The sequence below is a fragment of the Gymnoscopelus braueri genome (genome assembly GCF_963280865.1).
Source record: "Gymnoscopelus braueri genome assembly, chromosome: 10".
Lineage (NCBI taxonomy): Eukaryota > Metazoa > Chordata > Actinopteri > Myctophiformes > Myctophidae > Gymnoscopelus > Gymnoscopelus braueri.
In genome coordinates this window covers 5436802-5463196 of record NC_137611.1, presented here as the reverse complement: position 1 = coordinate 5463196, position 26395 = coordinate 5436802, and the positions used below count along the sequence as shown (strand labels likewise).

General features: G+C 42.7%; 1 protein-coding gene across 1 annotated transcript in view; it reads left to right on the top strand.

Annotated features, from left to right (window-relative positions):
- ctnnd2b (catenin (cadherin-associated protein), delta 2b) overlaps positions 1-26395 on the top strand; it is a gene marked incomplete at both ends in the record, with an annotated part of 250756 nt that overhangs the window by 153983 nt on the left and 70378 nt on the right. The window contains 2 exons of the mRNA XM_080439208.1: positions 7404-7740; positions 12340-12396. Of these exons, the coding sequence (XP_080295334.1) occupies positions 7404-7740; positions 12340-12396 (394 nt within the window). The remainder of the gene's footprint in view (positions 1-7403; positions 7741-12339; positions 12397-26395) is intronic.

Here is a 26395-nt window from a genome sequence, read left to right as displayed (position 1 = left end):
CTTGTAACAGAGTACTTCTACATTAATATTGATGCTTTTACTTAAGTAAAACATTTCCTCCAGTACTTTTTCCACCACTGAACATCATCATGCAATGACATCACAATGTCATCATCACACCCATGTCATTTTCTATTTAAATGAATTGTCGAACACAAAATATCAATTTAGCTGCTTTTAACAACCGATCAACTAGATTTCTAATAACATCAGCAGAACATTAGTTGTGAACTCTGATTCAGGGCGGAGCTGCTGTGTGAAATGATTCACTGGACCGTACATCTGAAAGAAGGGCCACAGACACGCTTCGTCTCTGCTGTGGTGGTGCAGGACAAGCTTTACTGCTTTGGAGGAGACCGTGATGTTCACATCTTCAACACAGTCTCTTTATGCTGGAGGAAGTTGACCCCAGTGGCACCTGTAAGAGGAGAACGTCACCTTAAGGTTCCCTCCGTGCGTGAGGGACAAACAGCTGTGCTGATAGAAGATACAGTCTACATCTGGGGAGGCAACATGGAAGAGGAGTACTGCAATGTGCTTTATGCATTTGATGTCGACACCCACAGATGGTTAAAACCCAGGGTTTCCGGGACTGTTCCACAGGGGAGGTTCAACCACTCAGCCTGTGTCTTGGAGAAAGTCATGTTTATCTATGGAGGACACAACCAGCTGACTGGATGGACTAATTATATCTACAAGTTGGACACCACCACAATGGTCTGGTCTTTAATTAACACCAGAGGAACTCCACCACCTGGTTCATCACGTCACTCTGCCACCATCATCGGGTCAAAGATGTTTGTATTTCGGGGGCTATGGGGGGCACAACAATCAATCCTCAGAGTGTTTGACACAGAGACCACCTGCTGGCTGAACACACCTTCTGTACAGCGTCTTTCAGAAAGAGAATGGCATCATCCATCATTTACCTACAATGGAGAGCTGTACATATTTTGTGGTATTAGCCGGCCCTTCGATCTGTGGAAATTGAATCCAAAGACCTTCTCCTGGAAGAAGGTCGAGCTCAGGGGGAAAGGACCAAGTCAAATACGTAACATGTGCTGTTGCATGATGGGAGATCGTGTCATCCTCCTTGGAAGAGACAAAGGAGATAATAACCTGTATATCTTAGACTTAAGTCCTCATTTGAAGACACTATGCAAGCTAGCAGTTATTCAGTATGATCTGGAGCAGTCTGAACTCCCACACAACATCAGGTGGGAGCTGGCAGCCATGACAGCCAACAACAAAAGTGCTGGTCTCCGCCAGGCCGGGTTACCCATAGATATATATAAACACTAGATGACTCACCCGCGCTGCTGGCCAATGGAGAACGACGTTGCCACATGGCGGCCATCTTGCAACAGGCAGTCATAACAATAGGTCTATGGTGCATGTATTATTGAAATAACCATAGCGTGCTCAATTTTCATCCGATTTTCAAACGGTTTGGTTTGTTGTAAACACCAAAGACGTAGTTATGATACGCTATACTTAATGTTATTTTCATATAAAATCCATGATTATAATTATAAACAGGCAGTATCATAACTACATCTTTGGTGTTTACAACGAACCAAACCGTTTGAAAATCGGATGAAAATTGAGCACGCTATGGTTATTTCAATAGTACATGCACCATAGACATAATGTTATGAATGACTGTTGCAAGATGGCCGCGGTTGAGCTACGCTTGCGACGCCCCCTTGAGCCATCGAGCCTTTCTTATATATATCTATGGGGTTGCCTACCCAGCGCCCATAAACTTTGCAAGGCAGTCATAGCTAATTGCAATGGACTATGAAGAATCTGACTTATACGTCACAGCTAGAACGGTCCTGGGTTCGATTCCCACCGGGGACGCTGTGGGCACTGGGGGCGTGTTCTCTCCTCCGTGTCATCAGTGCCCATACCCTAGGTGGGGTTGGCGAAAGGGTCTTTCTGTGTGGAGTTTGCATGTTCTCCCCGTGTCCCCTAGGGTAGATAATACCCTCACAAAAACATGCAGTAATCCTGGTCACTATACTGCCTCCCCCTGGTCAGCCGGGGCGCCTGATGGAGGGGAAAGGAACTGGTCGGAATAACGTTTTCCTTCCACGCGCTACGTCCTACCGGGGAAACTCCCCCCTGTCAGGTGATGAGAAGGCTTGTTAGCTCTCATGCATTGAAGGAGGCATGAGCTCGGCTCTGAGCTCTCCCTAGGCTGGCAGAGGGAGTGTAGTGCGTAGTAAAAATAATTTTAAAAAAAAAAGAAAAAAGAGAGAGCCCGCCTGGGAAGCCAAAGGTCCCAGGTTTGATTTCCCGGCCTGAGTAATATGTGTCGAAGGCCCTCACATCTAGGCCCGATCAGAGCACTGATCAATAGTCTGTGGCAAGTTTTGTGGCAAATGGCCGTGATCGTGTGTTGAGCAACCCCGGACGTACATTGGTGGTCATTTCAATTAAAGTAGTAGGAAGTAGGATACCTATAGTAGTATAGCATAGTAGTAGGACCTATAGTAGTATAGTATAGTATAGTAGTAGGAGTAGTAGGAGTAATAGTAGCAGGACCTTGGCCATCTCCGGGGCCAAGGTCAGTAGACAGGAGGAACAGGAAATAGCCATAGATTGCAACAGAACTCAGGAAGGATGTTTAGAGCCGGGAGATGATGACATCATGTGATAATAACAGAAACTATACTACACTTCTGGGCCGCTACGTTGCGGCCCTCACACCTATAACGCCACACAGCCGATCCGACCGATATGCCCATACAGAGATCTCTGTATCTGTCATTCCATGTCCCTTTTATGCCCATACTTTATATGGAGATCCCTGATGTCATCAGTATATGCCCATATATGGGCATATGACGAGGTTATGTCTGAGTCATAGTGTCTTTCTTTCTTTATTTAGACGCGACAATGCACAGTAATGAGCTCGTTTTCACCAAAAACGAAATCCGTGAGATAAAGTATTTTTTAACACATCGATTGCCAAGATATTAAACATAGTTTTCTATCCCCTTGCCAGCTTATAATTACCTCAATCCGATGATATTTGAAACGCCGTGGAACTGACATTGTGTCCCAAAAACACAAACAAAATAGTCCCTGTGGGTTAGCGGAGGGATCTGTGTATCCATAGGAACGACAACGTTCCAACCGCGATCCGCCATTTTGGGTCTTCTTAGTGGTTTTCAATGCAAAAAAAAGAAACTGAGTTACAGCTGTTTTTCTGAAAATCCGATCGATCATTCCAAAGCTGTGTTAGGGCGTCCCTTGTGGAATTTTCCCCAAAAAATTAAAGAACGCATCAATGCGATCTTGGCCATCAATGTGTTAAATCTGATAAAATTGTAGTGGACGGAGTGGAAATGTTTTAGACAACGTCATTTCCGGGTGGATCCTTCTCTCGAAGTCAAGGCATCATTCATAGGTTGGCGAAGAGCGCCCTCTAGCGTAATCAGTAAATAACACCAGATGGCGTAATATTACGTCTTTTGGCAGTCAATGTGTTAAAGGGATAGTTCACCCCCAAAATGTTCTATCAATTAGTCACCCCATGGAGACTTGAATTCATGGATATTTTTTTGTTTTCGTTGCATTCCTAAGCCAATAATTTGATGACCAGGGAACCGGTAGGCAGCGGTTCCGGTAGGAGACACAAAGAGTCTAAGTCTCCATGGGGTGACTAATCGATAGAAAAAAACTGTTATTTTGTGGGTGAACTATCCCTTTAAGGATAGAAAGCAGGGTGTGTGTATTTTTCTAGCACTGAATGTGACATTTCATTCTTTAGGGTATTATTCCGTTTTAGTTGCCACATTAAAAGTTGCATCTTTACCATCTCGGCGTTTACTGCTAGTTATCAGCTCAGGTATGCAAATCCAATCGGGGTCTCTGCGGCAATTTGTCTCCCCAGTCACAGTCTGTTAGCTAATTAGGTTCAAGACTGTAAATTAATCTCAATTAATCTCATGGGCGTTAGTCTGGGCGCCTTGAAATCGAGGCAAATCAACCGTGAGCCTAAAAAATGTTGTCTCTGCGCATCTGGTTCAGTCTGCTGGGTGGAAATAACAACACGTTACACCAGGGGTCTTCAACAGGAGGTCCGGGACCCCTAGGGGGTCCCCAGAGTTACTGCAGGGGGGGGGGGGGGGATCTTTGTGTGAAAGGAACATTTTTGTACATGAAACACTTGAACCCTAGCATCCCTATTCTAAGGAGAACTTTAGCCAAAAATAGCAGATCTACAAGCTCACAACGTTGTGGATCCCTGGGGGGTCCCTGCGTCATCTCTCTCTCATGGGAGCTGTGTTGTTGTCTCATTCGTCTTGCATTTGAAACACAGTATCGGCTGATTTGTAACTTTGATATTAACTTTTGATGTGTTGATTTTTGATATGATCAAAAAATAAACAAATCAATAAGAATGCGAGAAATTCTATATTCAAGCATCGTACATATTGTATCAGCACAGACCGGCACACCCCAGGGCCACGCCTTTGAGCCTACTATACTTGTCACTGTCATATCCACTTTCACTTTACTTTAGAGAGAGAGGTGTTTTGCTTGTGCAACACAAAGTACAGTACAGCTACTGACTGACGCCTGGCTGTGTTTCAAGGTCATGTTCTTTAGTTTATAATGAATAGACAGGTGGGAGGGGAAAAGAGAGGAGACACATTTTATGCCTGATGTCACATATCGCCCAAGTGAAGTTCCCAAGGCCTTGTCAAGGTTCCCAGTGATATCCATCAATTGTGCTGAAGTCTGAAGAGTGGTCAGCCAGTCAATCACGCACGCACGCACGCACGCACGCACGCACGCACGCACGCACGCACGCACGCACGCACGCACGCACGCACGCACGCACGCACGCACGCACGCACGCACGCACGTTTCCATATCAGTGGTTCTCAAACCTTTTCATGTCAAAGACCCCAAAATGTATATGTATTTGGCCGCCGACCCCCATATCAAAATATTTTGTTCCAGGGACCCCCAAAAGCAAAGATTTGAGTTAAAAATGTTCGCTTTAAAAGAATATAAATATATTAAGTTGCACACATTTTCTCAATCTTTAAGCTCGTAGCGTGGCACAAATTTACTATTTACAAAAGTAAAAGTCCTAGTTATGCAGAATGTCCCTTCTAAAATGTGTGAAAAGTCTTTTGAAAATAGCAGATCTACAAGCTCACAACGCAGTTTTAATAGGGCTGAATTGGTAAATGTATCTTTTTGTAATAATAATCAAAATCTACAAAGTAACTAGTAACTAAAGTAAAATAATTGTAGTGGAGTAAAAGTACAATATTTAAGTATTGAAAATTGGAAATACAATTTTTAAGTACTTAAAGTTGTACAATGCAGATTCACAAATAACGATTTTTAGCAACCTCTGCTGGTCACTACCGTCACTGCATACAATTTCCGTAGTCCTCGATTACCCAGAATTCCATTTGTTTTGACCAGAAGCCGGAAGCGTTTCAAAAAACGTTCTTTTAATTGTTTTATACTATCTGCGGATTGTTTCTCTTAGCCAGTGGAGCATTAGTTACCATGAGCTGTGCTTTCTTTTTCTGTTCTTTTTCGATCTTCCAATCCTACATTCTCTTAAAAACAGCGTGAGGTTCCTTTTTGTTATTAGCGCGGTAGTTCCTGGCCAAACAGGAAACCGTTGCGGTAGTTCCTGGCCGACGTCATGACGTTCCTGGCCGACGTCAGGACGTCGGCCAGGAACGTCATTTTCCCGGGAAAGTCCCCCCCGACAGCGTTCAATAGAAAATATATAAATAAAAGGCTTCCGGGGGTGAAATTCATGGAGTGGGTGTTGTGAAACTTTTGCCACTCACAAAAAATATACAATTTAACTTTAGTTTTGTTGAAAACGTTACCTAGTATTACTTTAAGTACCTAAAAATTGTACTTAAGTAAATGTACTTAGCTACTTTACACCACTGTATATATTATATATATATACAGTATACACACAGGGGCCAACCTCCGCTCCAGCTCAATTTGTCAGTGTCGAGTACGGCCGGGCCCCTGGATGCAGGCCCTAGAAGTGTCGTTTAACAAGGTGACATTTACAGTAGAGCGTGCGTGTGTGTGTGTGTGTGTGTGTGTGTGTGTGTGTGTGTGTGTGTGTGTGTGTGTGTGTGTGTGTGTGTGTGTGTGTGTGTGTGTGTGTGTGTGTGTGTGTGTGTGTGTGTGTGTGTGTGTGTGTGTGTGTGTGTGTGCGTGCGCGTGTGTGATTGATAGAGGACTTCACTGCGGTGGACCAAAGGTGTGTTGGCCTTTCTGTCTCGTTTACTGCACATTTTATGAACCTTTTGGGACACGTTTGGTTTTAATAGACTCAGCGTAAGGTTTTACAGGTGCTTTGCCGGGTTCAATTTTGTGACCCGGATAAAATGGACCATGTCTTATTTCATCTTTATTATTTTGTGTATCTTTTCGTTGTGATGTTGTTATCCACTGTCTGTCATTTCATGATGCGACCGTTCAGGTTTATTTTTGGGGGGAATTCGTCACATAAACGGCTGAGTGGTGGCACTGTAACTATGCCCTCCATCAGTGGTGTAAAGTAACTAAGTACATGTATTCAAGTACTGTACTTAAGTATAATTTTGAGGTACATTTACTTTACTGGAGTATTTCCAATTCTACTCCACTACATCTCAGAGGCAAATATTGTACTTTTACTCCACTACAATTATTTGAAAACTTTAGTTACTTTGCAGATATAAATTATTACATTATAAAACACACATTAACCACTTTAGCCCTGTGTTATATCTAGGCTATTTGAAAATAGCAGATCTACAAGCTCACAACGCGTCGTGACGCGTTGTGAGCTTGTAGATCGGCCATTTTCAAACATTTTAGTACTTTTACTTTTGTTACTTTAAATATATTTTGATACCAATACTTTTGGACTTTTACTCAAGTCTATTTTGAATTCCGGACTTTTACTTGTAAGAGTACTTTTACATTGCAGTATTGATACTTTCACTTAAGTAAAACATTTGAGTACTTTTTCACCACTGTTTATTAATGAAATGAAATGTTTTATTTCAAAACTTTGTTCTTGTGTGTGTTGTTTTTTTTCTTTTACTTCTTCCCTGTCCTATATATTCTTCTCACGTGGTTTTGCTGTTTGATCCTTTCCTTCCATCGCTTTTGATGTTGTTCTTTTCATTCATGTGCGTGCGTGTATGTGCGCGTGTGTGCGCTCGCGCGCATGTGTGTGTGTGTGTGTGTGTGTGTGTGTCCATATCCGTGCATCATCCTCATGCCGTTTCTCATGCGTATGGGGGTTTTCTTTCGTGACATTCTCCCTCAAAACTCCTCTCACGTTCAAACCCGAAAACCTCCCAATTCCCCCCCCGTTGTTGTTCACCCTTCTGCTACCCCAGACCCGGAGGTGAACCATCTCTACCACCAGGTCCTCAACTATCTGCTCTTTCCCTCCTACGCCCCTCCCCTCCCTCTCCCCATAGCCCCGCCTTCCCCCGGTGTCGAACCAATCCCCTTGCAGCGGACGGCGAGCCAGGGCGGCGGCGGCACCTTCCAGAGGGCCAGCTTCGCCGCTTCGGCCGGCGGCGGGGCCGGCGACTACGGCAACCCGTACCGCACCCTGCAGTTCTGCCCGTCCACCGACCAGTCGCCCTACGGCAAGTCGGGCCCCACGCTGCCCCCGGAGGCGGCCCTCGCACGCTCCCCGTCGGTGGACAGCATCCAGAAGGACCCCAGGTGAGCAGGAGGAAGGAGGAGGAGGAGACACCAGGAATATTCTTACATTTTTCTTTCAAAAAACAGTTTCTTTGTTTTGTCTTTTTGGTAGAAAAAAAACTTTCGGACCCTCCCCCCCCCCCCCCACACCCCTTTTTTCTGTGAACGTACTGAAGCCCAGATTCACTGTATAGGATTCATAGGGAGTCATTTTATAGCATGATATCATTTAGCGCTGTATTAACCACTTAAACCCTATATACTTTTTGACCTCTAGACCAAATATCTGCTGTGAAAATATGCGATCTACAGGCCTTGTGAGATTGTCAGTCTACTGTTTTCACCAAATGTTCGCCTATTATGTCATGCCCTGAGTAGGAACCAGTGTTGATTTTGACAGCAAATTTTGATTTACTTTTAGTCATCTGAAAAGTTTTAGTCATCTGAAAAGTTTTAGTCTAGCTTTAGTCGACTAAATATCATAAGATTTCATAAAATGTATTTTGGCGGTGCCTTGATGGCGTCGTAATGGCTGATTTTACACTTGGTTGCATGCTGAAAATAACAGATCTACAAGCTCACAACGCGTCGCAGCGCGACACGTTGTGAGCTTGTAGATCTGCTATTTTTCACACCCCGAGCGCAACCAAACATAAAATGACTTGTCTTTTAGTTCTGCTGGATCTCTTCTCCACTAGTCCCTCAGTAACATTTTAGTCTAGTTTTTATTTGTTGACGAAATTGTTAATATATTTAGTCTTAGTCTTAGTCATCATAGCTTAGTTTTTATTTCATTTTTATTTAGTTTTCGTCAGTGAAAAAAGGTAGTCGATATAATTTTTGTAGACGAAATCAACATTGCTGCCAAGGATCCCCAAATGTATATATATTTGGCCGCAGACCTCCTGAAAATGGTTTTGTACCAGGGACCCCCAGAAGAGAACATTTTGTTACAAAAAACACTTTCAAGATTTTTCAAAAACTTTCAAAAAAATTCGATGTTGTCGTCAACGTATCATGACACGCCCTGAATTGGGACGCTATAGGGTTGAAGTGGTTAATATATTAATACAATGCATTTTGACAAGACAAGATGGCGGGCGGGCGGGAGGGTTAGAGCTGTATGTATGTACAGCATGTATGAATCTGGGTCTCAGTATAAACTGGCACACATGCATCACGTCACATCTGTCACACTGTCCCCTCTCCTCTGCCTGGTTCTGAGAGGCTTGTTCTTCTTCACACACTGCTATGCTGTAACATCTGTGCTGCACGCCACAAGGTCCCACACCGCTGCTACCAACGTCCCACTCTGCTGCTATAGAGCCACCGAGGTCCCACACCTACTGCTGCTATAGAGCCTCAGCAACGCTCTGTTCCCCACACCGCTCTACTGTATACCGCACAGCATGGGGGCCGCTATGCTGGAAGAGTATTTGAAGTCTCTGCTTTTAAGCCGCGAGTTTCAGTGTGTGTGTGTGTGTGTGTGTGTGTGTGTGTGTGTGTGTGTGTGTGCGTGTGCGTGCGTGCGTGTGTGCGTGTGAGAGCAAGAGAGAGAGAGAGACACACATAGTGACAGTGGTGGAAAAAGTACTCTTGCTTTACTTAGTAAAAGTATCAATACTGCAATGTAGAAATAATCTGTTACAAGCAACAGTGAGAAATTCAAAATTTACTTGAGTAAGAGTACAAAAGTATTGGCATGAAAACTAGTACTAGTAACTAAAGTTTTAAAATAATTGTAGTGGAGTAAAAGTATAACATTTGCCTCTGAGAGAGAGAGAGAGAGAGAGAGAGAGAGAGAGAGAGAGAGAGAGACTGAGAGAGAATTACGGAGAAACAGTAAGAGAGATACAGACAGACAGACAGACAGAATTAGACTTTAATAGCTGTTTTTTATTGTGTCTACATTTTTGCTTCTAGTCGAAAAAAACTAGTTTCAGCAGCAAATTCTATTTGCTTTCTTGGATTCCTGCTGCTACACAAAGAGTCCCTGGTTTAATGACCTTCACAAACAGCCTGTCAGAGATAGAGCCAGCCTCATTAAAGACCAAAAAAAATACTATATCTGTCTCCATGACCCTGCTGGCTCAGGTGCTCAGAGAACAAGAACAGAAGATACATTTGTTTGTCCCCCCGGTACAAATTATATTCCATATCTCTTAATGAGGATGTCATTTTGCACTTGGATTGCTTTATTGTCTGACAACACAATAGGGGCTTTTGTTTCTAAAGGGACAGGTACTATATCTCATCACTCTTTCATGACTTCACTCCATTCGTCCATCTCTCTCTCTCTCTCTCTCTCTCATCCACTCCACTTTTATCTCTCGGCACACTCATCTGCACTTTTGTCTGTTTCGTCTCACTCTCCATCATGCAGCCCTGCAGCTAGCTAGCCGCCGCGGCCCGCGGGCCTTTTTGTGTGTGTGCACTCCCCTTTGCAAACGGGCTGACTCATGATGCATCGCATTCTCTGCTGCACCCCACCCACCCACCCACCCCTCACACAACATGCAGAGTCAGTGTGGACGCTTATAGCGAGCTGAGGCATCTATCTGCCTGCCTGCCCTGTATGTGTGTGTGTCTGCTGCTGGCAACATGTCCATTCTGTGTGTTTAAAGGGAGGGTCTGCCCTGCTCTTGGAAAACACTGCGCCCCGCCCCGCCCCGTCCCTGGTCCCGTAGGTATACAGTAGCTCGACATATTGCAGGCTTCCGACGCTGTTGAGGAGCCGCTCCGATCCCCAAAAGAGGACTTATTTGGAAAAAATCCTGCATTGCTGCTGATACGAGATTAGATACAGCTGTACAGTAGTGTTGATTTCGTCGACTAAAACTGACGAAAAATGTTCGTCGACTACCTTTTTTCACTGACGAGTCTATGATGACTAAAACTAAGACTAAATATATTGACAATTTCGTCAACAAATAAAAACTAGATTAAAATGTTAGTGAGGGATCTAGTGGAGAAGAGATCCAGTAGAACTCAAAGACAAGTCATTTTATGTTTTGTTGCGCTCGGGTGTTGCGCTCTGAAAATAGCCGATCTACAAGCTCACAACGCGTTGCAGCGCGACGCGTTGTGAGCTTGTAGATCTGCTATTTTCAGCATGCAACCAAGTGTAAAATCAGCCATTACGACGCAATCAAGGCACCGCCAAAATACATTTTAGTCGACTAAATCAACTGTAGATTTAGTAGACTATAATCTTATGATATTTAGTCGACTAAAACTGGACTAAAACTAAAACATTTCAGATGATTAAAATATGACTAAAACTAAATGGAATTTTATTCAGAATACTATGACTATAAACTAAATAAAAATGTGCTGCCAAAATCAACACACTGCTTCCGACGCTGCTGTGAGGAATTATTTGGATACATCCTGCATTGCTGATGCGAGAATAGATACAGCTGAGGCTTGAGTGTGATTATTTTGGGGGGTCCCCTGTACAAATATGATTATTTTGGGGGTCGCGGCCCAAAAAGGTTGAAAACCACTTGCCTATTCACCTGTTTCCTAGGCTTTTCACTTCCTGTGTGTGTTCCACTTCCTGTCGATTTGATCCAATGAAATCCAATGAAACTGGTCAGATGACTAATGATATCCAATGAAGTCCGACAGGAAGTGGAAAACACACAGCCTAGGAAACAGGTGAATAGTTCAGTGGTTCTCAAACATTTTCATGTCATGGAAGCCCAAATTGATTCGAAAATATTGTTTTTTGCTAGAGACCCCCCAAAAGACAAGCAAGCAAACCCCACTTTGAGAACCACTGGCCTATTAGTTGCATCATATTGTTGGAATAACGACGGCAGCAGGTCGGTGATGTAATCTCACCGGTGTTTGTAGCATTTGAAAGCCCTCCCGTATTTTAACTGTGGACGGCATTTGATTAACTCTTTAACTGCCAGAGTAATAGTGTAATAGTCACTGTCCTCACGGCGATTGCTGCATTACACGCACGGGGGTCTCATGAGTATCGGAAGAAAATATTATCCGGTCACGGTAATCCATTGCGTAACACGGTAGCTGTGGCCAGTTGAATGTGTCTTGTTTTTGCAAAAAAAACTACAGGAACGGAGATAAAGCCATTTCCCCACAACAAATAGACAGGAAGTAAACAAGCTTTTATTTTTTTTAAATGACGTCAATTCCGGGTCTGTCGTCATCTGGCAGTGAAAGCATTATTCATAGGGTAGCGAACAGCGCCATCTGTTGGAAAACCACTGAAAACACAAAACTCGTCAGAACTTGTGAGTGGCAAGCTGCGCCTTGTCAGAATCTGACGAGTCCCTCGTCAGTGGCATGCAGGCAAAACGTTAAAAACAACAATAAAACGTCTGTCCATATGAGCGGAGTTTGACCCTCTCTTTAACCGAACATACCCACCATTCCCCAGCATGCCCCCCTCCTTCCCCTCCCCTCCCCCGCTGTCTGATGAGCACATAATATGCTGAGAGAGTAAACGCCTAGTCCGGTGGCTTATTTGATTATAACTGATAATAACTCATTTCTATTGAATGATCTGATATGAACCTGACAGACCAACATAATACTCAATCCTCAATACCTCTCTGTCTTGTTTCTCTCTGCCTGTCCCCCCTTCGATAGGTTCGACCCAGAATTCCTTGTGTGGAATCAAAACCAAGCCGAGCAAAGAATGACAAAGTAATCCAACCTATTTATTTATTATGTATTTTCCACACATCCTATATATGTATATATATCTACGTATCTATCTTTGCCATTCACTGCAGCCTGTCTCTCATCTCTCACTATATTCTATACAGTGGTGGAAAAGGTACATTTTTTTTTTTACTTATGTAAAAGTATCAATACTGCAATGTAGAAATACTCTGTTACAAGTAAAAGTCCGGAATTCAAAATGTACTTGAGTAAAAGTACAAAAGTATTGGCATCAAAATATACTTCAAGTACCAAAAGTAAAAGTAAGTTTTCAAATGTATAAACATCTTTTGAAACGCATTGTGAGCTTGTAGATCTGCTAGTTTCAAATGGCCAAAATGTATATAGGGCTGAAGTGGTTATTGAATTTGTTGTAATAATAATCCAAATCTATAAAGTAACTAGTATCTAAGGTTTTCAAATAATTGTAGTGGAGTGAAAGTACAATATGTGCGGTGGAGTAGTGGAGTAGTGGAGTACAAGTACAAGTATTAGAAATTGGAAATAATAAGTAAAGTACAAATACCTCAAAATTGTACTTAAGTACAGTACTTGAGTAAATGTACTTAGGTACTTTCCACCACTGATATTCTATATATATATACGTATATGACGCCGATATCAAGCAGCATGACAGAGCACGTGTCCCATCGTATTGTCATCCATTTATTATAAATAGCGCCTCATGTTTGAAGACATGTCTTTCATGTTATAGTCGTGTTTTGGACTCATGGAGTCGAGGAGGAGATCAGATCAAAAAAGAAAAGCTCTTTTTTTATGATCCCTGTTGTCACTTTAAAGTTGGACAGGAAGCCTGGTGGTTTTGAGGAGGGGAGGGGTGGGGGGTTGTGGAGTTGTGAGGATGCTTGTGTCAATTTAAGGTTATAACTGTCATCTAATTATATATTTTCCGATTGGATTGGTTATGATGACTGAACTCTTTCCCACAACTTGGAGTAATGGAATATCAATAATATCATTGATTTGGAGTAAATTAAAGCCAGTGAGACAGAATTCTATAAAAACCTTCATCCTCTCCATTGGCTCTCCATCTACCCAGTCATCTCATCTCATCTCATCTCATCTCTTGTCATCATCACATCATCTCATCCATGGACCCATCCATCCGTCTTCTGTATATGTGTTAGCTGTTTGTCATGTCCTCTGTCCCTGTGTTTCTCCAGTCAGCTCCAGTGTGCCTTGTGTCATTGTGACTGTATATTCATTAGCCTGTCCTTAACCTCTTCTGGGCGACACGCTAACAAAGCACCGTTGCAGCTGACAGTCAACTGACATCAAAGAGAGCGTTGTGGCATATGCTGGGGTGGGGTGTGTGTGCTGGGGTGTGTGGGTGTGAGGTTTGTGGGTTGGGGTGGTGTTGGTAGGGGAGGTGGGTCAAGGCTCATTCAAGGTTCATGTAGATGGAGGTTTGCACGTGCTTCAGGGGTGAGGACGCTCGTGCGTTCGTTATCACACCTATAGTCCATATGTTTAATACGAGAACATATAGGCCTATACACCTATTCATCCACTAGATGGCAGTTGCGAGAGTATGTAGCATACCCATAATGCAACGCTACATTTTGAGACGGAAGTAGGAAGTCAAGTCGCAGCTTCAGGCAAACATGTCGGACGCTGATTTGGATGCCGAAGAGGAGCTGTTGTTGCTGATGCTTTTGAGAAGAAGGGCCAAGGCAAGGCAGGGCCAAGGCAAAGAGACTAAACATGACAAATCTGTCTCCCCCTCCAGTCCTTATGTCAGCCCACGGTTCTTACGTCGAGTATGTACAGTATGTCAATTTACTTGATTTCACTTAAGATTGTGTTCGTTTTTTGCTGTATTCTGTAACAAGTCACAAAGATTCAATCTAAAGTCAACGTCAGGCCTGAAGATCTAGTAGCCCTGGTTGGTCAGTCAGAGCACTACGCCGTCACACCAAGCTTGGCCAATCAAACCTGGCGGTTACGTCTGTGACTGCCAAATGGCGGTTTTAATATAGGAGATACACTGTATACTGTGTGTGTGTGTGTGTGTGTGTGTGTGTGTGTGTGTGTGTGTGTGTGTGTGTGTGTGTGTGTGTGTGTGTGTGTGTGTGTGTGTGTGTGTGTGTGTGTGTGTGTGTGTGTTTATGCGTGCGTGTTTATATAATTGTTTCCATTTGTGGAGTTAATCACAAAATGGTCTGATATGCAGACCAACCCTGGCGTGCAGCTGTCCGTGCACGTGCAGGGAATAGTGCACGGCGCTATCTATCTCCAGCTGGCCTATATATAACGATGCGTTAATGAGCATTTTAGACTTATCATCATCGGATGAGCATAATTGAAGTGGTTGTTGTCAGTGTGCATTTGAATGCAGATTTCAGCAAAAAAAAATTGTGAAAAAAACCCTGGATGAAAGCGTGGAACATTTACTGTGTAGACTCAGAGAGACCAGCTCTTGCGGTGCGATCTCTCCGATCTTTCCCAAGTGCGTCGCCCAGGTAGGCGTGGTTTTGAGTTGACACTTTCTTTTAAGCAGCTAAGCCTGGTAACCCGCAGTCTAGTTATGCTTCAATTTACCACAGTGGAAACTTGTGAAAATTGTAGATCTACAAGCTCACAACGAGTAGCATCGCGACACGTTTTCGGCTTGTGGATCGACTATTTTCACAAGTTTGGGTCCCGGGAAGACATCAAATGTATCTTTTGGGTCATATTTTCTGTGAGGTTATAGGGTTAGGTTCCGGCATATATAACCAAACCCACCTGGGTGATACACCAAAGAAAGAGTGGAGTCCCTCTCTACTGTACGCCTTCCTTCCTCACTCTGCTGGCTATAAAAAAAATTGCAGATCTACAAGCTCACAACGCCTCGCAGCGCGAGGCGTTGTGAGCTTGTAGATCTGCTATTTTCAGCTAATGTTCCCCTCAGAATAGGGATTCTAGGATTCAAGTAGTTCATGTAAAAAAGAAAAACATCCTATCACTATCACACAAAGATTTTGCGGACCCCCTATAGTAGCTCTGAGGACCCCCGGTTGAAGACCCCTACTCTACTGTACGCCTTCCCTCCTTCGTCACTCTGTTGGCTATAACAATATATGCAAATGTTCTGGGTTCTAGGCATCAGCGGTAGAGTTGTGGTGTGATATGATGATGTAACCCAATCATAAAAGTGCCTCATTGAATTTTATGCTCATAAGCACAGCACAGGATCTCTGTTTGGTCCCTGTGGTCCTCCGTGGTTTGTGATGGAGTGTGATTGTGTGTGTGTGTGTGTGTGTGTGTGTGTGTGTGTGTGTGTGCGCGTGTGTGTGTGATTGTGTGTGGCTGACATCTCCTGACCTTTCGTTCAGCTAAAGTCTCTATAGGCCAGTCTGTCAGCCATCCCATTATGCCCAACCCACACTCTCTGGAAAATACGCCCACACACAACGTGCGCACACACACACACACCACACACGCAGGCACACACACACACATACACGCACACACACGTGTACGCACACGTGCTCTCGCACACACACACACACACACACTATGGGGCTCCGTTAGTGCCACGAGGGGCGCATGACGCCTCCTGTGACCACATGATTTTTTCTTACGTGTGTGTGTGTGTGTGTACACGTTCGTTCTGCGCGTGCACTGCACAAAAGCACGCGTTACGCGCTGCAACGCGTCGTGTACATTTACGCGTAAGCTACATGCGCTACAACCTGTCACGTACATTCACACGTAAGCACGCGTTACGCGCTGCAACGCGTCGTGTACATTTACGCGTAAGCTACATGCGCTACAACCTGTCACGTACATTCACACGTAGTAATAATAATAAAAAATAAAATAATAATAATAATAATAAGGGTAATAATAATAAGGGTAATAATAATAGTAATAATAATAATAATAATAATAACAATAATAATCCTTTATTAAATAATGATACTGCCCAAGATATTGCCTTACTAATGTAATAACGCAATAAGGGTAATAGTGTAATAATGCAATAAGTGTAATAGGTGTAATAGTGTAATAGGTGTACTAATGTAATAGTGTAACAACGCAATAGGGGTAGTAGTGTAATAGGTGGAATAGTGTAATATTGCATTAAGTTTAATATGTAATAGGTGTAATAGTGTAATAGGTGTAATAGTGCAACGTGTGTAATAGTGTAATAGATGTAATAATGCAATGAGGGTAATACTCTAATAGTTGAACAGGTGTAATAGTGCAATAAGTTAATAAGTGTAAAAGTGTGATAGTGTTATAAGTGGTCACATTCACCCAATTCCGCCCACATCCACCCAAACCCCAACTACTTCACTACACTATAACACCTATTGCACTATTACCCTATTGCGTCATTACACTATTACACCTATTACACTTTTTACCCTTTCTACACTATTATACCTATTATACTATCACACATATTGCACTATTACACTATTAAACCTATTACACTGTTACCATTTTTATGTTATTACACTATTACACTATTAAACTTGTTGCATTATTACACCATTACAATTATTACACTATTACACGTATTACAACATTACCCTTATTCCGTTAATATATCATATAGCAGTCACTGGGTACCGGCCACTGGGTGCCAGGCAACGGCCCCGGTCGACCCGCCAACAGCCTTTTGGTGAAGAACCTGGGCTCGGTCCACCTCTATATTTTCATGGTATGCAGAGACTGACTCACGCATAGGAAATACATTGCCTTTTTCTCCAAGTCCTCAAACCAGCCAGGATGTGGAGTTGCGAATGAGAGGAAAGTGTCTTCCTCCTCCTGCCACTGCCCCAGTTTAGGAGACACCTTCAGGCATGGGAAGACGTAGTCTATATCCTCCTCCCACAGGCCCTCTGTTGACCAGTTCTCCTCCAAGAAGGTGTTCAGGTGTGGAGGAAGACTCATTGACTTCCTTAACGATCTGCTTTAGCAGCCTAGGCCAAATGTGGACCCGCTGTTGTAGGGTCTCAAACGGCACCAGCAAGTGTTCCCTGAGAAATTTTCTTATGCACACCGAGGACAGAGTTCCGACCCAACGCAAGCCACAGCCACATACCAGTTGTGGCATCAGTGTCTCTAGCAACTTTTAGGAGTCTCCAAGCCTCCAGAATGGACTCATGAATGGTGACAGCCCTGGCAGATATGCATTGTCTTCTGACGTTTCCCGATACAAATATTCAATTCATTGGTGAGAGTCAGTGTAATGTTTTTTTTATTTTACAGGAACACTGCAATTAAATTCTGGAATCGCATCTTCTCATAGGAATATGGAGAAATATAACACAACTGCTCTGGGATTTGATCTATAGGTCCAACATGAATCCAAGGATTTTAGTCAGCTAATTAAAGATGCTATTTCTCAGGGTGTCAAAAATGACAAAGGCTGATCAAACAAGTTGAAAATAATTTATTCACCAAATCAAATTTCACACAGGGAACTTTCTGACTGAAATTGAAATATAAATTAAGCAGATTCGTTTGAAAACAGTATCGGTGTAACAATTGAACATCATTCTACCATCCGGATTTGAACTAGAGGTGTCGGTTTCATGGTCCATCTCCTGTCATGGTGAGCTAAGCAATCGCAAGAACAATTTGTTTTGTCCGTATTTCAACAATCAAATCATTGACACTTAATAGAAGGGCGAAAGCAAAACGGAATGGAATGGAACACCTGGCGCGGGTCGGACCGAGAGAACCCCGCAATGCCACACACACACACACACACACACACACACACACACACACACACACACACACACACACACACACACACACACACACACACGTTGTTTATGTAGGATGGACAATCATGTGATCCATGTTTTATATTAAAATACATTATTTTGATAATGATTTTATGATTTTCATTTTAAAATATGGACTGACAGTCCTATAGCTATAATGTCCATAGAGAATATGTCCCCACCTGAAAGATGCTTATTAAACTTTATAGCCTAACTTGCCTGGTACCATGCATGCTTCATCTTACCATCTAAAATTATATTCCTTGGCTTGCAAACAGCCAAAAAGTGTGTAGCCGATGAAACACAACGGCTTTGCATTGATGACACCAGGTATAAGAAACTCATGAGCACACTGGCCAATACAAACTAATAGGCGAGTGCGCTCTGGTGCGCAATTTCCGCACTGCTGCTGTCCAATGTGTCCAAATTCATCTTTAAATGCCCTGTTTTCAGCACTGTCACATATCTTTTACACATATCTTTTATACTCTTTATACCAGGAGTCTTCAACGTTTTCAGGCCAAGGACCCCCTAGCTGAGAGAGAGACGAAGCAGGGACCCCCTCTATATTGTATAAAATTGTGTTTCAGATTAAACTTTTTTTGTTTACTTGGTCTGCTCTTTTTTCCCCTCTACACCTATATATCTCTTTGCCAAAAATAGCCGATCTACAAGGCTTGTGAGCTTGTAGATCTGCTATTTTTGGCTAAAGTTCTCCTCAGAAAAGGGATGCCAGGGTTCAAGTGGTTAAAGTAAAAAAAAAAAAAAGATAACACACAAAGATTTGGTGGACCCCCTGTAGTAACTCTGAGGACCCCCTAGGGGTCCCGGACCCCCTGTTGAAGACCCCTGCTTTATACTTTTGGATAGTGTCATTTCTCTTGTTAACTAGCAGATTAATGTTTAGCGATCTCAAGCAGTCTGTCTCTCTCAAGTAGCAGCTGCAATCCATCCAGTAACGACCAATTTATGCTTCGACGTACAACGGTCAGTGCATGCATGGTGGGAAAAGTACTCAGATATTTTACCTAAGTAAAAGTCTGGAATTCAAAATTGAGTAAAAGCACAAAAGTATCAGTATCAAAATGTACTTAAAGTACCAAAAGTAAAAGTACTAATATTTGAAAATAGCAGATCTACAAGCTCACAATGTGTTGCAATGCGATGCATTAGATTGGCTATTTTCAAATAGCCTATGTAGGCCTATAAAATAGGGCTAAAGTGGTTTTATAATATAATAATTGATAATAGCAAAGTAACTAGTAACTAAAGTTTTCAAATGATTGTAGTGGAGTAAAAGTACAATATTTGCCGTTGGGGTGTAGAAGTAATACAATAGTAGGCCTACTGAAAATTGGCAATACTCCAGTAAAGTAAAAATACCTAAAATTTGTACTTAAGTGCAGTACTTGAGTACATGTACTTTGTTACTTTATGACAACGGTGTTGCGCCCCGAATATATTCAATCTGCGCTGCAGTGTGAGCTTGTGGATTTGCAAAGCGATCCTGATGAATCATGCTTAATAATGTGACGTTGCAGCCTACGTCTGGCATTGCGGGGTATAATGAGAATAAAAGTAAAATCATTCAAATTATTGAATGATTATGATGAGGACGGTAGGCTTTGCTACATGGTCAGTCTTGGAGGAGGGGGGGGGGAACCGCTGTTTACGGTTTATTATGCCACCTAATAGCTTACATTTTGATTCATTCTCTGTGAGAGAGTATCACAAATGTGTGCCAAATATAAGGCGTTCTGTCTTGACTCTTGGAGTTCCAGTACATTTGTTAACTATCCATTTCATAAATTAGCCTTTCATTATGTTCTGGCCCGCCATCTAATGCTTTAGAAAAAAAACGTTCATGTTGGTGCACCCTTCATAGTTCTTAAATCCATGAATTTTGCAAAAATGTTGCAAGGGAAGTCTCTGTGCCAGCCAGGATTATTTTGTTCTTCGTCGCACAATGGTTTCGAGTGGTTAACATTATGCGATATTAGCTGTAGAATACAACTCTCGTAGACGTATTTACGATTCTGACGTTTTCAATCTACGAGAGTTGTAGGGTTCACCCCCCATGGACACAGGGACTTTCTGCACTATGCCCCGTAGACACTCCAAACATGTACAAATTAAAAATAAAGGTGCTTACCCCAACGCAGCAAATGTTAACTATCGCTACGGGGTAGTAGTTTAATGTAATAATCCATATCTTTCAATAAAGAAGTGTTTAATGCCGACTGTGGCTGATTCTGTCGGAAGTTCCCAATGGGCGGTAGTGACGCGCCCATCTGGTGAAACCCGGAATTACACTCAATGTAAACAGGAAGTAAGCGAGGGTGAAACAATGGCATTCGGCCATAGACGGCATTAAAACACTTCTTTATTGAAAGATATGGATTATTACATTAAACTACTACCACGTAGCGAGAGTTAACATTTGGGGCATGGAAGCACCTTCATTTTTTATTTGTACATGTTTGGAGTGTCTACGGGGTATAGTGCTGAAAGTCTCTGTGTCCATGGGGGGTGAACCCTACAACTCTCGTAGATTGAAAACGTCAGAATCATAAATACGTCTACGAGAGTTGTATTCTACAGCTAATGCGATATACAAGACCACAAGTAGCCTACCGCGAATGAGACGCGTTGTGAGCTTGTAGATCTGCTCTGATGCGGTGCACTCTCTGTGTGTGTGTGTGTGTGTGTGTGTGTGTGTGTGTGTGTGTGTGTGTGTGTGTGTGTGTGTGTGTGTGTGTGTGTGTGTGTGTGTGTGTGTGTGTGTGTGCGTGTGTGTGCGCGCGCGCTGCGCTGCTCAGGAGCGCAGCTGGCTGTTGGAGAAAAACACTGAATTGACATATGAAAATGTTGCCTTCAAAGATTGGTGTGGATAATGTGGGAAGGGTCTAATTATTTTATATTGATCTTTTTTGGGGTCACATTATTATATTTAGGCCTATCTTTTTTTAGGTCACATTATAGCTTAATATGGAACATGAACATCTCGCCATCAGATTGGATTGCCATGTCTGTCAGGCTGTCAGACTGTCTGTCTGTCTATCTCGAGACAGAAAAACAGAGAGACATGATAGTATTATAATTTTCGGGGAACCATGACTTCATCACAACCCATCAATCATCATTGAATGAATAGGCACTTGGAGAGAGAGAGAGAGAGAGAGAGAGAGAGAGAGAGAGAGAGAGAGAGAGAGAGAGAGAGAGAGAGAGAGAGAGAGAGAGAGAGAGAGAGAGAGAGAGAGACAAGTGCGTGTCAGATAAGTGGCAGGCCGGCAGCGGACCACGGACTAAACATCTAATAGGCCTATAGGCTACACATGAACATTTTGCAAGGGCTGTTCTGGTATATACTTTAATTCATCAACGTGATGAAAGCGACCAAATAGGCTATTTCCATGGTGGACACCAGCCTAGGGTTAGACTTGCACAGCAGTTCATTGTCTGTCCATTGTCTGAGAAGCGCAGTGCTGATCCAATAATACAACTCATAATGACTACAGGCGTCGAAATTAAAACCTGTCCCATCCATAGAAGCCAATCTATAATAACGCATAACAATGAAGTAACTGGAAATCTGATTTCCAGTTATATTTATTCCCATGATTTGCTCTTAGGATGAATTAAACCCCGTATTTAACCAGGTCAATCTAAATGAGATTAAAGTTTATTATCTATTACATTAACATTGTAAAACGCATATGAAAAACACACCAATGGGAGACAGATTCTATAACACTTTGAATTGTATCAAAATGTGTGAAATCGTTATCTAGACGAGCAGGTGAGATGTGGTTTCGCTACTTTTTTCTTTCTGTTTTTCCTCTCTCCTTTTTGAGAGAGAAGGATAATTGTTGCGCTCTGCAGTCATGTAACACAGAAGTAATACCTCTATGGCATAAACGCATATGTTTATTGTTGTTGGAAGGGAGCTTGGCGCATTTGGGGAGCATATAGGCATTTGAAAACATGGTCACAATTGGACCCGTTGGAAAGCCAGAGCGGCACCATTGATTTGACACCATAGGCTATACTGTACAGCTGTTTATTGCCTTGAAATAGAAGATTATTTAAGAGAAAATACTATAGCCTAGGGCTAGGCCTACATGTTACTGATGATAATATATTTGCAATGATGCTAAATGAAGCAAATTCGTGTCAGATCAAAGCCACGTACGGTGATGCCCTGCACCATGCACTCTGCTTAAAAGCCGCTGTTGCTTAATTGCTTTATCAATGGATATTGATAGAATATACAGTGATGAGCTGTACACGAAACAAAAGCTAAGGTTCCAAAGAACTTAAAATTGATTTGATTTGAGAGAGCTCTAAGTGTTAGAAGACACCCACGACCGCCGAGTTTTTGGCACCGACCGCGCCGTGATTGCGTAATTCCTTGCGTAATTCATTCATATCAGGAAATAATGAAAGAATCCAGCCATGGGCCAGATAAACATACAAAGCTTAGATTTCACGGATTCTGGCGTTCTTTTTATTTTAATTTTTGGTTATGATCTGACTGAGTATTAGCTAATATAAAAATCGCCTCGAACCTCCGGAAAAAGACGAGAAGAGTGCATGGCGCGGTGATCAACCAAACCCGATGTTGGAATCATACTGTACAGTTTATAATTGCCTTGAAATAAAATATTATTTGACAGAAATTAATACAGCCTATATATGTTACTGATGACTTGGAATTAAATTTTATTGCAATCAATGCAATATTGATTGCAAAGGACAGGATTCAAGAATGGACACTTGGAGAGGGACAGCGCACCTTCTGTGCGTAATTGCAGAAAGCCACTTCATAAATTGAATCACATATCAGGAGAGGTAACTGAATTAATTAATACAAATATTTTATTTTTTTTATTTTAAGACTTACACGTGCATATGAGGCGTTCTGTGCAGGGCAGAGTTATGTCACAAGGGCACACGATGCGTTATGTACAGAGCTCAGTTATGTCACACGGGTAGGTGAGGCGTTCCACGCAGCGCGCACCAAGGTGGCACAGCACCCACTCATCTCTCCGCGCCTCGCCTAGTCGCGTGACCAAATAAATCATGCGTGCGTTGACGCGTGCCTTTGCTACAGACGCATGAATCTACACGTAGACGTGTTACCCTGTAGGTCAAGATGCAGTGGTTGCACTGTTACGCGTGAACGCGCGCGTGCACGTGTTCCCATTGTGAGTCAATGGGAAAGTACACTACACGTCTATGCGGTTCTGTGCAACACAAAAAAAAAAGTACACGATTACAGGACAGGGGGTGTGCTTACGTGGCACTAATGGAGCCCCATACACACACACACACACACACACACACACACACACACACACACACACACACACACACACACACACACACACACACACACACACACACAGAGAGACAGAGACAGACACACACACACACACACACACACACACACACACACACACACACACACACACACACACACACACACACACACACACACACACACACACACACACACACACACACGTGCGTATCAACAGATTTGTCAGTGTTTATATCCTAGCTGCCATTCCAGGCACACAGGCACAGAGATGAGATGTGATATTTATAGTAATGGACACAGATTAAAACAATTCCATTTGATAGCATATTGCTGTGCTGTGACCTTATCTGGCCTCTCTCTGCTGAGCCAGAGCCTCAAGCTAAAGAGATACTAGATAGATAGATACATACAGTAGATACATAGATAAGATACATAGATGGATGGATGGATGGATAGATGGATTCAATTTCAATTCAATTTCAATTTTATTAAAGGTTTCATGACATTCAGTTTTAAAACATATTAAAAGTCTTTGTCATGGTCCTTCAAACGTGTATAAAAAGAAAAAAACTGAAAATTCCACTCTAGTGAGCCATTGCAGGTGTTTTTCTCTCACATTTCTAAAGCCTAACTGCAATGAAAAAAGAAATCTTTGCCTGTGGGTGTCGCTCTTGAGGGATTTTGCCTGTTAGTCATCACCTCTGCTCCGCCCCCCCAAAAGGAAAGGATAGGGGAGGGGAGGAGAGTGGATGGGATTAATGGCCTATGACTTCACACTCCAAGGGCCAATCTCAGATTCATTTGTAGCCTAATTATTCAGAAAACCCCAGACCACAGAAAATCCACTGAATGTTCAAAGTTCAGGTTTTTTGGGTGTAATTGAGGTCATAAAACCCCCCAAAAATAAAAAAAGTCAAAAAAGTGAAAATGAATGTCATAGAACCTTTAAAGTGTCAAATCACAGCAAGTTGTCTCAAGACACGTTACATGTACATGTTACAGAGACCCGAGAGTCCCACCCTGAGCAAGCAATTTTGCGACAGTGGCAACGAAAAACTCCCGCTTAACGGATGGATACTAGGATACTAGGTAAATTGATGGATACTAGATACATAGATAGATAGTAAAGAACATGTGTGGACGTAGCACCTGTATATCTGCTAAAGCTATCTTAGTTTCAGTGCATGCAGGGTTTCAGATATGTTACAACTTTAGGACTAACAGATTGCTTATTGACTGCTCATGAGCACATGCAAGCTGCAGATGTGAGACAGTGATGATAGACTCCATGGCAGAAGCTCCTCCACTGTGACATCATGTCATACTTTCAGAAGCTCCTCTCCTCCCACTGTGACATCATGTCATACTTTCAGAAGCTCCTCCACTGTGACATCATGTCATACTTTCAGAAGCTCCTCCACTGTGACATCATGTCATACTTTCAAAAGCTCCTCCACTGTGACATCATGTACATACTTTCAATCACACATGAAGCATGGCCTCCACACAGTGTAAAACATCTGTCACAATATGCATCTCCAACAATGCATACGTTCTAGATGCTATGGGGCTTAGAGTTGTGTGTGTGTGTGTGTGTGTGTGTGTGTGTGTGTGTGTGTGTGTGTGTGTGTGTGTGTGTGTGTGTGTGTGTGTGTGTGTGTGTGTGTGTGTGTGTGTGTGTGTGTGTGTGTGTGTGTGTGTGTGTGTGTGTGTGTGTGTGTGTCACACACACTGGAGGGCAGATAGGGTACCATCTCATTACTTGGTTTACTTAAAGTTATACAATGCAGAATCCCAAATAACGATTTTTAGCAACCTCTGCTGGTCACTACCGTCACTGCATACAATTTCCGTAATCCTCGATTACCCAGAATTCCATTCGTTTTCACCGGAAGCCGGAAGCGTTTCAAAAAGCGATCTTTTAATTGTTTTATACTATCTACGGATCGTTTCTCTTAGCCAGTGGAGCATTAGTTACCATGAGCTGTGCTTTCTTTTTCTGTTCTTTTTTCGATCTTCTAATCCTACATTCTCTTAACATCAGCGTGAGGTTCCTTTTAGTTATTACCGCGATAGTTCCTGGCCAAACAGGAAACCGTTGCGGTAGTTCCTGGGGACGTCGGCCACGACGTCATGACGTTGGCCAGGAACGTCATTTCCCCGGGAAAGTCCCCCCAGTCCACATTCAATAGAAAATATATAATAAAAGGCTTCCGGGGGTGAAAATTCATGGAGTGGGTGTTGGTGAAACTTTTGCCACTCACAAAAGATATACAATTTAACTTTAGTTTTGTTGAAAACCGTTACCTAGTATTACTTAAACATCGACCTCACATGACTGACTACACAACTCGGGGAGGACAGAGAGACATGCAGAGTTCAACAGGAGAGAGAGATGAGAGAGAGAGAGAGGCAGAGAGAGAGGCAGAGAGAGAGAGAGAGAGAGAGAGAGAGAGAGAGAGAGAGAGAGAGAGAGAGAGAGAGATGGAGAGAGAGAGAGAGAGAGAGAGAGAGAGAGAGAGATGAGAGAGAGAAGAGAGAGAAGAGAGAGAGGAGAGAGAGAGAGAGAGAGAGAGAGAGAGAGAGAGAGAGAGGAGCGCGCGCACGCGCAGTACAACTACATGGGCCGTTGCAGTTCAGCCCATCTTGTCCATCGTTCATGTGTTACTCTTTGCTTCTGTCAGCCGAACTGCAGTGGTGGATAAAGTATGCACTCAATAAATACTCATGTATTCAGAAGTACAAGTTACAAAATATATTTTCAGAAATGTTCAGAAGATTTTCATAGAAATCTTCACTATACGGTATTATTTGAAATAGGGCTTACAGTAAGTGGTTAATTCATAATATATTTGTGTACGTTATATTTCTATTTGAAATGTAGTGGAGTTTAAGTCGTGAGCTTGCA